This window comes from Triturus cristatus, chromosome 3_1 (genome assembly GCF_964204655.1).
Source record: "Triturus cristatus chromosome 3_1, aTriCri1.1, whole genome shotgun sequence".
Taxonomy (NCBI): domain Eukaryota; kingdom Metazoa; phylum Chordata; class Amphibia; order Caudata; family Salamandridae; genus Triturus; species Triturus cristatus.
In genome coordinates, this window is record NC_140583.1 from 181,803,624 (window position 1) to 181,815,825 (window position 12,202).

At 48.5% G+C, this 12,202-nt stretch overlaps 1 protein-coding gene across 2 annotated transcripts in view; it reads right to left on the reverse strand.

The window, feature by feature from the left end:
• Positions 1 to 12,202, reverse strand: part of CCDC34 (coiled-coil domain containing 34) — a 381,735-nt gene that overhangs the window by 57,375 nt on the left and 312,158 nt on the right. For both annotated transcript variants that reach the window (XM_085643633.1, XM_085643634.1), the window contains exon 5: positions 1,387 to 1,545. In XM_085643633.1, the coding sequence (XP_085499759.1) occupies positions 1,387 to 1,545 (159 nt within the window). The remainder of the gene's footprint in view (positions 1 to 1,386; positions 1,546 to 12,202) is intronic.

Genomic DNA, 12,202 nt, shown 5'->3' on the forward strand with positions numbered 1-12,202 from the left:
TTTATCTGTAGAATCTAAGCTGCACTTAAAGATTTGTTTCTAAGTGTCCAAACCATTGTTGAAAGGATTGTCATGTGGTCCAATAGACTGATAAGTCAGTTTTTCATTCTCCTATGGACAATGTGCCCTTGAAAGCATGCAGTATTCGCCTTGCAAAGTGCAAAACTACTTGAAGCACAGATATTCAGTCGTGTACAGTCCAATATTTCAACCCTCAGTCTGGTGAGATTTAGGGAAAGGAATTTAGGTCATATTTTGCGACTACAAGAAGTTTCAATGTATGGTTCAGCAGAAAGAACTTTGGATACATGATAGGCCTGCGTCATCTAGGTATCTGGTCTGTGTACTGCACAGCCCAAGAAGGGTTTCCCCCAACAGCCACGTTACGCTCTACCAATGCCTCGTTAAAAGATAGATGACATTTTTAGGTGAAAATTGTAGACCAATGCTGTATGATCGCCATCAAAAGGTTAGATTCAGTCTTCATAGAGGCTACAATCATACTGAACGAAGAGACTTATTCTTAAGGAGGGCTTGAAGGGGGAGGGACATCTCCTTGAATTTTGTAAGTCAAGGTGCAGTTCAGCGTCAGGGTTGAAAAGTAAATAGAGGTTATCAGCCTCGGAATCAACTTCTGTAACAGGCACAAGAGTATCAGAGTCGGAACCAAAAATTCTTCCATTTGCGGCTCATCATCAAAACAGGCCTCAACTTTGTCTTTTGTCACACGATTCATTTCAACGGACTTTGAGGGGGATGCCAAAAGAGGCTCCAAGAGTGGTATTCAATGCAAACAGGATGGCACTTTGCAGGGCACTGACTTCTTTGGAGGTGCAGACGCTGGACCTTGAGGAGGTGTGGAGTTGGATGATGTCAGAGCTGCTGGTGGTACCAAACCCACAGGATGCTGTCCCCCTTGGGTAACGGAGGCATCTTGAATAGATCCAGCATAGTTTTAAATGAAGGCCTCAACTTGTCTATCGTAGGCAATTTAAAAATTGTGAGCGGCTTTCACAGAACCACATATCTACTACTTGAACACCAACCCCCACATATCTACTACTTGAACACCAACCCATTGTAAGACCTCACAGAAAAAAAACGCTTTGGCCACAAAGGAGATTTACCAAAAGGCTGCTGATAGGCTATAGGAATTACATAAATCAAAAAACAATTTGCCGCTCTGCGACAGGGGACTAGATTTGATATACTGGTTCATGAGAGGCTTATTATCTTAATTGCGGCTATTACACGTTAGAAGTTTCAGCTAAATGCTTAGGAGTAATTGTCTGAGAACCTACATTGGCAAAAAGTTATTAAGAAGTTAAAGGTAATTCATATTGAGTTGTCAAAGATAATTCATTGGCTTTTGAATGCCACTCTTACCTTCTCTTTCCTTTTCTTCTCTTTTTCTTCTGCTTGCTTTTTCTTCAACCATTCATTAAACTTCTCCTTAGCCTTCTCTTCCATGTCTGCTTTATGGCGCTCCTTAGCCTCGTTTTCCTTTTGTTCTTTGCGCATTTTCAATTCCTTTTCCTTTTTTTCCTATGATTAATACATACTGAGTTATCAACCACACTGAAATTAATGAAGGCACTAGCCTTCTAATAATGTTTACATTAAAAACCCACAGTAAAACGACTTTATTAGCTCAAAGAATAATGCAAGTAGGTTAAATACACTAACCTTAGAAATGTATCAGACAGACAAACATTTTATCAAGTGGAATAGCGCTGCTCTAATGGCACGGTTAGAAAACGTTTAAAAATGCATTAAAAAAAGATACTAATATTTTGTATGACTACTTTAAAAAAACTTGCCTATCTGGCCCAGTGGTCCACTCCACAGGACAAACACATTGCAATAGGCAGAAAGAAAGGTTGTATAATTTCTATAACAATCTTTTTGGTGGGTGCATTATCTACATTATCTGTTCTGGCTTTGATGAACCCTACTTTTTGGCAAGATTTAGTGTTAAATTACTGATGGACACCAGGACGCTGACGTCCAGCACCCATTGTATGTGTTCTGACCTAAAAAAATATGTAGAATTGGTTGATCCTTGATTGGCATATTTAACATACCTGTAAGTCTCTGGTATATGTTTCTCCGGATATGCAGGGCCTGTGAGTTAATTTCACCTTTGTGCAACCACTACAGAGACAAAGAGAAAACAAAATCTTGGCCTGCCACTGCAGCCTAGCATGGCAGTTTAAAGATTGTCAATTGGACCCGGCAAAATAAACCCTTTCCCAGGGGTAACCCTTACTTTTTAGTACTGATAAGTCACTCCTATGTTAGTCCCCTAAGAGTGCATGGTATTTAAAATTTTGGAAATGTGTTCTTAAGTTTTAAAAGTCCTGGCAGTGAAAACTCTCCAAAGTCGTTTTTCACTGTGGTATGGCTGGCTGGCTCTCCCAAAGAAAAGCATTGGGTTACATTATGACTTAATATAATGTACAACTTTGGTCCGAGAATAGTTAGTCCCATGAGTCAAGAACCCAAATTAATAGGAATGTAAAAACCAATCAGGCAGTAAAGTCAGATTTTAAATTAATATTTTGAAAGAAAAAAAATCACTTTTAATAGGCTGGACTTTGCCTGCCTAAAGCTTCCAGTAGCCTTTTTTGCCCTTTCTGAGATAATACCCAGCTGCCACCTGGCAGCCTGCTGGGAAGCATGAATTGCTCTCAGGAAAGGGGACAAGAGGGACTTGACCTGGATGTGGTGTGACCTCCTTAAGATGGGGAGGGAGCGGGGGGTTACGGGCCGGGGGGTGCACTTATTGTACATGCTTCAAAACGGCAGTCTGTAAGGTACTCTCTTCCTCAGTGAGAAGTCGGTCAGGTTATACATATTTGATTGTAGTTTTATTGGCAAATACATAGAGAGGGAGCTTTGAACAAAGCTCCGCCACCTCCCAGCACCGACACTCGGCCCCAACATTCTATGACATAATTCCCTGAAACCTATGCATTCGACAGCACGTAGGATTCAACACATCTCCCTCCAAACAACTGAACAGTGACAACATAACGCACAATTTCTCTATTTATTTTTATATAACAGAATTTAAACATCTATAAAATTAGAGCGCATCTGAACGGGAATGCACGTCAATACATCACATAATCTGTGACCCTATTGGGTGCTTTTTAAGACCTTCCTTGACTCAGAAAGGAGACCCTCTGCAACCCTTCTCGAATTCTGGCCGGGTTAAATGGTGAGATATTCTGCCATCTTAATGACCTTCTTTAGATTACACACATTACCATCACTCAGCCACACCGTGTATGGATTCATCTTTTTTAGCAGCAAAGGATGAGAGAATTTTAACAACATCTTCCTCCTCTTATGTCCACTTCGCACCCGCACCCAATATCCAACTGCTATCCCCATAGCACCCGCAATTCCCGCACCACCAATTCCATCACGCAAATTCAAACTTTACCTCTGCACTCCCTTTTTAAAATAACATCCTCGGTTTCCAGCCCCTCATCAACTCACATGGCCTTATCAATTTGTTTACAGCTTCTTTCCAAGAACCAACCTGACAGAGCCAACTGCAATCTCTCCTTGATTGTTTTGTTTCAACTCTCTATCAAACCATTTCCCTTTGGGTATATGTGCACTACAGCCCATGTCTCAAAAAATCCTCCATGGGGCGTGACACAAACTGTACATCACTGACCATCACTATTAAATCTGGAACAACTTCCCTATTCTAAATTTCTGACAGGACACTGATCACCTCTCAAGTGATTACCTGGCTGGTAAATTTAACCTCAGGACACATAGAATTATAATCATTTACTACTATAGCATATAACAAATCAAAACTCAAAACACTGTACGGTCACAAAATGTTCAACCCAATTTTCTTCCACGTAGCGCAGATCTTGTCAGTAGACACTGGCACATATTTCACTGTCTTTTGTGACTTGTCACTCAATGGACAAGACGTGTAATTTCTAATACTCCACTCCACATTATGATCCATACCAAGCGAACAGTATTCAGCCCTTCGTTTACGCTTGGTCGCACTCAAACCCACATTACCTTCATGTGCCAAGTTCAGAATATGTTCTCTCAAAAGTTCAGGCGTCACTAACTTCTCACCTCTCCGTCACATGTCATCCATCAATCAGATTTTGTCACTAATGAACAAGTTACTTACCTTAGTTAGATTCCTTACCTTAGAAAATCCCTAGGCGTCAGGCTGGATCCGGAAAGATTTTCATCAGCAATACCCTTGCGCATCGCTAGGCGTCGTCTGCGGCTCCGCGTCCATCGTCGGCGTCGTGATCGCCAGGATGACGTCGGAGTACTTAGACGCCGCCCTCGCGCGCTGACGTCAGTTCTTGTACATAGCTTTCCGCACCAGGAACGCAGAGCCATGCAAGAGACCGACACTGGTGCCATGAATCTAGGGCCCTGAAAGGGATGACCTTAACCCTAGATATCAGTTCGCAGAACGGGGAGGATGGGTGGGGCGGTAAGCAATCTAACTAACTAACTAATGTTTCTTACAGATATATCGTTACCGAAGGTAAGTAACTTGTTCATCTGAAAGAAACACGTTAGATTCCTTACCTTAGAATAGATACCCCACCAATACTAACCCCGGTGGTGGGTCTGCGAACCAAGATCACACCAGGAAGTCCTGGAGAACGGAACGGCCAAAGAAGCCGTCTCTCCGGACTTGGCTGTCCAGGCAGTAATGCTTAATAAACGTGTGCAGCGAGGCCCACGTAGCTGCCTGACAAATGTCCTGCAGAGGGACTCCCCGACCCAGGGCAGTAGTAGCTGCTGTGGCCAGAGTGGAATGGGCCCTCAGCCCCACAGGAGGCTCCTTCTTAGCCAAGGAATAACCGGTCTTAATGCACAGAACGACCCACCAAGAGATGTTTCGCTTGTGCACTGCCCGCCCCTTCTTAGCGCCCACGTAGCCAACAAAGAGTTGGTCGTCCACCCGGAACTGTTTCGTATGGTCCAGATAGAAGGACAGTGCTCGTTTTGGGTCCAGACGGTGGAGCCTCTCTTCCTCTTTCAAGGGATGCGGAGACGAAAATAAGGTGGGCAATGTAAGAGACTGGCCGATGTGAAAGGCAATTGCCACCTTAGGGAGAAAGGAAGGACGAGTCCTGAGAACAACCTTGTCCAGATGGACAGAGAGGAAAGGAGGCTTAGAAGAGAGAGCCTGGAGCTCACTCACCCGCCTAGCAGAGGTGATGGCAACCAGGAAAGCAGTCGTAAGAGTTAGAAGACGAAGAGGACATTTATGAAGTGGCTCAAAAGGAGCGCACATCAAATAGGTCAACACCAGGTTCAAGTCCCACTGAGGCATTACGAAAGGGACAGGAGGAAACATATGAGTAGGCTGTCCGGTTTTAGGTTTAAACCTATAATAACTGATAAAACCCCACAGAAAGGGAAATAGCCCTCACCAGTGTAAACACATAAACACTGAAAAAACACCTGCACAACCACAATCTAAATGCCATTCAAAGAAAGGAAAAGGAGAGTGAAAGAGTCATTTCCTTTCTTCCTGAAGGGGCTAATTCAATGTAACTTTGTTATACAGGCTAGCAGCAAGAAAGACTGGGCTAACATTATTCTGCTTGAATTTTGTTTAGGGATGTCAGTAAAATATTATTTCGTCTTCCTTTTGCTTTTTCAGTTTTGTGGTCTTTGGTCTAAAGATGCAGGGTTTAGAAGAATGTTTTAGGACTTGTTTAATTATTTGATAAACTGTAGAGAATCAGGACATATTAAAATTCATATTTGATATTGTGGCTGCATTGGATTCTTTCACTGATGCATACAATGGCTGGCTTCATAAGAATCTTTCCCATTATGTGGCATCACACTTACCCTCAGAGAATGGGTAAAACCCTTGCTGCATCAGCTCCCAGTTTGTAGTCAGTATTGATAATAGGTGAATTGCCAATACCTCAGGCTTTAAACATTCAATGTAAGGTTAGTGACAAGTATATGTGAAAAGAGTGCTATCACCAAGCATCTGGGATAGTGGGGAAAACATGACACCAGACCTTTGGAAAACATGGAACGCAGTGTCACTTGGAATTCTGCTGCAGAAAGGTTCTTTCCAAGTTCAACAAAGATTGGAGTGATATTGTTTATATTTGCAGTGATTCAGCTACGTATATGAAAAGGTTGAATGATACCTGTCAAAATCTATACCTGAGCTGAAGTGCTTCCCTGTAAGAGATCCTTGCCACTTGCTGATTGTCATGCTGAAGTCATCTTTACAATCTTTAGAGTAAATGAAGAATGCTGTTGAATTTTCAGTCCATTCTTGCGCACTGTTTTGTTATGTTTTGTTATGCATCTGTAATAAAACGCAAATATTTTCATTTTGTGCTTTCCATGGCATCAAAGAAAGAGTCATCCCAAATGTGTCATTAGCTGGTGGTTCTCAGTCCTAGAGACCGTGAATGCTATATTATCCACGTGGCAACCGTTTACAGAATTTTTGCTCAGTGAGGATGCCAAAGGCAAGAAATCTGAGGCTCTTCGGTCGCATATTGATAGTGATGTGAAAAAAAGTACACTCTACTGCATTCTTAGATTTTTACAGGAAAACATAACTGCTGTAGTGGACATAATAAAAAAAACTAGAGTTTGAAAACGCCCTTGTTTGCCAAGTGTTCTGCATAATTGATGTATATGTGAAACATCACCATGAGAGTAGGCTGGGCAACACCTTTAGTGACTGGCACTGCAAAATGTTCCATGTTAGAGTGCTTGCCACTTGGTAAGCAAAGCAATGAGAAGAGCAATTCAGGAACTTTTATTTTACAATATATGAGAAATGGCTTGCAATGATCCATAGAAATGTCCCTTCACCAACCATACTCTGTACAAGTTCTAGATTCCTTCCATAAAGGGGAATCTTCTCTGTAGTTTCAAAAGTGCTGCTTCATTTCTGACCGCTTCATTAACTCTGAGGGCATATGTGCCTAGCTCAATGCAAATATTGCAGAACCTGCCCAGAGAATCGCAATCTGCAAGGGCACCAGTATTGGCATGGAAAGCTATGTCAGTTGCCAGAGTTAGCAAATTGTGTACTGGCTGTTTTGGCATTGCCCGTCTCAAGTGTCAATGTTGAGAGGGCCTTTTCACAGAAAAAAGTTTACATGGGAAGGAAAGAGCGAGCACACATGACCAAAGACTCACTAAAGAAGTATTGTATGGTGTACTACAATAAGTTTGATTTGAAAAAATATATTTTGACCTCATATACACATGCACGTACACGGTCTATATACCATGCACTATCAGTGCAGAAAGCAACCAATAATAAAAGCACACATTCCATAAATACCGGAAAATACTGTTTCTGTTGTTTTTAATGTCGTGAAAATGTATAACCACTGTTTTTTTAAGGTATTGAAATCACTTGAAAACACTGAAAAAACCCCACCAGAATTTAACAAAAATAGAAACTGAAAACAGGAAACCCTACATATGAGTAATGCCTTTAAAGAATCGCGCAACAACAGGGGACTTGAAAAGAGAAGGCTGATCAGGAAGCCGTAAGAAAGCAGAAACCGCTGAAAGGTATCCCTTGAGGGTTCCCAGAGCAGAGCCCTGCTGGGCCAGGGAAGGAAGAAAGAGGAGAACCTCAGAAAGTGGGGCGGAAAGAGGGTCCACTGCCTTTGCTGTGCATCATGCCACAAATTTCTTCCACCTGCAGGCATATATCGTTTTAGTGGAGAGACGTCTGGCTGCCAGAATGACATCACAGACTTCAGGAGGCAAGTCAAATGGCATCAAGTGCCACCGCTCAATCTCCACGCATGGAGGTGGAGGCTGGACAGTTTTGGGTGGAGGACCGTCCCCTGCTGCTGCGACAGAAGATCCTCCTGAAGAGGCAGTCGAATCGGGGGATCGATTTACAGACTGAGTAGCTCAGGATACCAGTATCTTCGTGCCCAATCCGGAGCCACAAGGATGACTTGGGCCCGGTCGCGCCTGATCTTCTTCAGCACTCTGGGCAGAAGTGGTATAGGCGGAAAGGCGTACAACAGACCGCAACTCCACAAGCGCAGAACTGATGACATTGCGCGTTCTCTTCGGTGGCGAATAGATCTAACCAAGGCTCTCCCCACTGTCGAAAGAGGCCTTGTGCCACGTCCGAGTTTAGACGCCATTCGTGATCCATCATGCACCGGCGGCTGAGTTCGTCGGCCCTGGCGTTCAGAGAACCCGCCAGGTGTTGAACCCCCAGGGTGATGCCCTGATGTACCAGCCATGTCCAGAGGCGCAGAGCCTCCTGACAAAGGATCCATGACCCCACCCCGCCCTGTTTGTTGCAATACCACATGGCGGTGGTGTTGTCCGTGAACACCTGCACTACACTTCCCCCGGACAGACGGAAGGAATGCCTTCAGTGCAAGCCGGATCGCCCGCAGCTCCAATAGGTTGATATGGAGCCGGGACTCGGCCTCTGATCTCCGCCTCTCCCATCCCAGGAGGGACGCATCCGTCACCACTACGTGCTCCGGTTGGGGTAGGGAGAGGGATCTGCCACTGACCCAATCGCGGTCTGTGAGCCACCACTGAAACTGTCTTGCAGTGCCCTCTGAGATCAGGACGTGGTCGGACAGGTTGCCCCGATGCTTGGCCCACTGAAACTTCAGGTCCCACTGCAGAGTCCGCATCCGCCATCTGGCGTGATGTACCAGCAGGATGCAGGAGGCCATCAGACCCAGTAGCCGCAGCAACAACCTGACCGAAATCCGGGATAAAGGCTGAAAGATCGAAATCAGAGCCTGAACGTCCCGAACCCGCTGTTCAGGAGGATAGACCTGGAACTGCGCCGAGTCCAGAACCGCTCCGATGAAAAGGAGCTTCTGGGAGGGACTCAGATGCGACTTCGGCACATTGATGGAGAACCCCAGCAAATGCAGGAGGTCGGCCGTAGTCTGGAGGTGGGAAACGACTGCCTGGGGCGAGCCCACCTTCAACAGCCAGTCGTCGAAATAGGGGAAGACTGGAACCCCTAATCTGCGCAGATGAGCTGCGACCACCGCCATCACTTTCCTGAACAATCGAGGGGCACTGGTGAGGCCGAAGGGGAGCACGGTAAACTGAAAGTGCTCGTGGCCTACCGTGAACCGTAGGTAACGCTGATGGGCCGGCAGGATGGGGATGTGGAGATATGCGTCCTGCAAGTCCAACGCTACCATCCAGTCTCCTGGGTCTAGGGCAGCCAGAACCTGAGCTAAGGTGAGCATCTTGAACTTCTCCTTCCGGAGAAAGGCGTTGACACTCCTGAGGTCCGAGATAGGGCGTAGGCCCCGTTTGCCCTTCTTGGGAACCAGAAAGTAGTGGGAATAACAACCCTGACCTACTTCTGGGCCAGAAACGCGCTTGATGGCCCCCTTGGCCAAGATGGCAGTAACTTGCGGAAGTCGCAAGTGATCCCCCGACATGCGGTGGTACTGCGGTGGCATGGCTGGAGGGGTCGCCTCGAAGGGGAGGGAGTAGCCTCTTCGGATGATTTGCAGCACCCACCTGTCCGATGTGATGGTACGCCAGTGGAGCAGGTGATGGCAAACTGCCTCCCACTGGCATTGAATGGGCCTGAAAGCTCAGACTAGGAAGGCTTTGAGGCAGATGCTGCTGGGGCAGATGTGGGCTGACCGGCTCTCTGTCCCCCTGCTCCGCCTCGGCAGAAACCACGTCCGCGACCGCGTTGAGGCTGGTTCTGCGGCCTGTGGCTTAATGGGCGTGTTGGGCCGCGCCTTCCTTGACCACGAAAGGGACGAAAGCGGAAGTTTGCGGGCACGGGCCGAGAGGCCCAAGGACTTGGCCGTAGCCCTGGAGTCCTTAAAGCGTTCCAGCGCACTATCCGCTTTGTCGCCGAAAAGGAGACGGCCATCGAAGGGCATGTCCATGAGGGTGCTCTGGACATTCCCGGAGAAATTCGTGGACCTCAGCCAGGCGTAGCGATGAACCGCCACCGTGGTCCCAATTGCCCTACCTAGCGAGTCTGTTGTATCAAGCCCACATCTTATCGAGAACCGTGCTGCATCCCGTCCCTCGGCAAGAGCCTGGGCGAGCCGTGTCTGGGCCCCCTCCGGACACTGGGGCAGCACGCCCGCCACCGTATCCCACAAGGAGTGGGTGTAACGGTCCAAAAGGCACGCGGTGTTGATAGACCACAACCCCAAACTAAGGGAGGAAAACAGTTTCTTCCCAAACTGTTCCAACTTTTTGGATTCCCGATCTGGAGGAGTGGACGGGAAGGCGGTCTGGGAGGAAGAGGCCTGGATAACCAGACTCTCAGGGGTGGGGTGCACCGACAAAGCTGGGGTCGCCCGGTGTGGGGCGGTGGCGCCGGGCTACGTTCCGGTCCACAGGAGGGACTGTGGAGTGCTTGGACCAGGCGCCCATCAGAACGTCCGTCAGTGCCTCATTGAACTGCAGTAGAGGCTTCGAGGAGCTTACTGGCGGTTGAAGCACTTCAGTGAGGAGGTTAGTCCTCACGGCCACTGCAGGGAGCTCCAGATGAAGGGCTTCGGCAGCCCTGCGCAGCACCACAGAATAGGTAGCACCCTCCTCTGCAGCCACGGAGGGAGGAGAGATGAAGCCAGTGTCAGGGGAGGTGTCAAGACCACTGGCATCCCCCAGCTCTTCTGCCCAGTCCTGGCTTAACTGGTACTGCTGTGCCAGAGGGTCCTCAGACCCCTCCCAGTCGTCCCCGTCATCCGACTCGTGGTAGACAGACGGAAAGGTCGGAGCCGGGTGGTAGATGAATTTGTCATCCATCGGCACCGGGCGGCGCCGCTCCGACACCGGGCCCGGACCGGGACTAAACCTGGGGACGACGTCGTACGAAGACGGCGCCGGAGGCGGCACCGAAGGGGTTGACGCCGGCGGAGGGGATGTAAGGTCGACCGGCGTCGCCCAGGATCCAGGCCTGGATCCCACGGGGGCCTGCGGCATCGGGACCGAAGTCGACGTCAGCGCCGGGGCCAGAGCCGCCGGCTCGCTAGGCCTCCCAGTCGAGCCTGCAGGGCCTAGACGGCGGAGCGAGCCTCCTCATGGCCACAAGGAAGTCTGGGATCTCCGCCGAAGTCGCATCAGGCCCAGGGACCGAAGGGTATGGGGCCGGATGCGACCCCTGCGGCTCAGACGGAGCAGTGCGGGTGGTGCCACCCGAACCCTCGACCGAGTCGCGCGACCGGCGAGGGTAGTCAGAAGAGCGATGTCGCCTCTTCGACTTCTTACTGCGCCTCGACTTACCGGAATGCAAGGACTTCGACCCAGACGAGCGGTGATGGTTGCGGCTCCGCGACCGGTCCCTCGACCGGGACCTGGGGCGGCGCGGAGCAGACTGCCGGATCTCGAGCAGCTTGCGGGACCGCTCCCGCCTAGCCTTCGAGGTCAAGGCCCGGCAGTCGAGGCACGACTCGGCATCATGGTCGGCCCCAAGACAGTAGAGACACCAGCGGTGGTGATCCGTGACTGACATCAGGCGGTGACAGGCATCGCACGGCTTGAACCCGGGCATCCCTACCGGCACCAGGAGTCAAGGTCGACTTGAAATAGGAACCAAAAAAGTTCAAAAAGTTTAGTCAAAAAGTGACTAAAAGGGTATGCTCTTCCCAGATCTGCACTTACTGGCACGGAAAAAAGAAGAACTGATGTCAGCACGCGAGGGCGGCGTCTAAGTACTCCGACGACATCATCCCGGCGATCACGACGCCGACGACGGACGCGGAGCCGCAGACAATGCCTAGCGACACGCAAGGGTATTGCTGACGAAAATCCTTCCAGATCCAGCCTGACCCCTGGGGATATTCTAAGGTAAGGAATCTAACTAATGTGTTTCTTTCAGATCCTATATTGTTCTCAGCATGATCTGACCCTTCACCGTTTTTAGGCCATCCTCCTGACCTAAAAGTTACTTACCTCCAGTAACGTAATATCTGATAGTGACGAAGTCTAGCCGGAGATTCTTTAACTTTTGAATCCTCCCCAGGCGCCAGTCTGGATCCGGATATTTTTCAGCAGTACCTCTGTGCGCCGGGGGACGGGGTTGTACGTCTCTGTGAATACGTAGACTCCGGTCATGACGTCAGTGGAGCCATATAAGGCCCCTCCGGTGTGCGGACGTCAGTTTCTTCTGTGAAATCTTCCGTGCCAGAACGCAGAGCCACTATAGAAA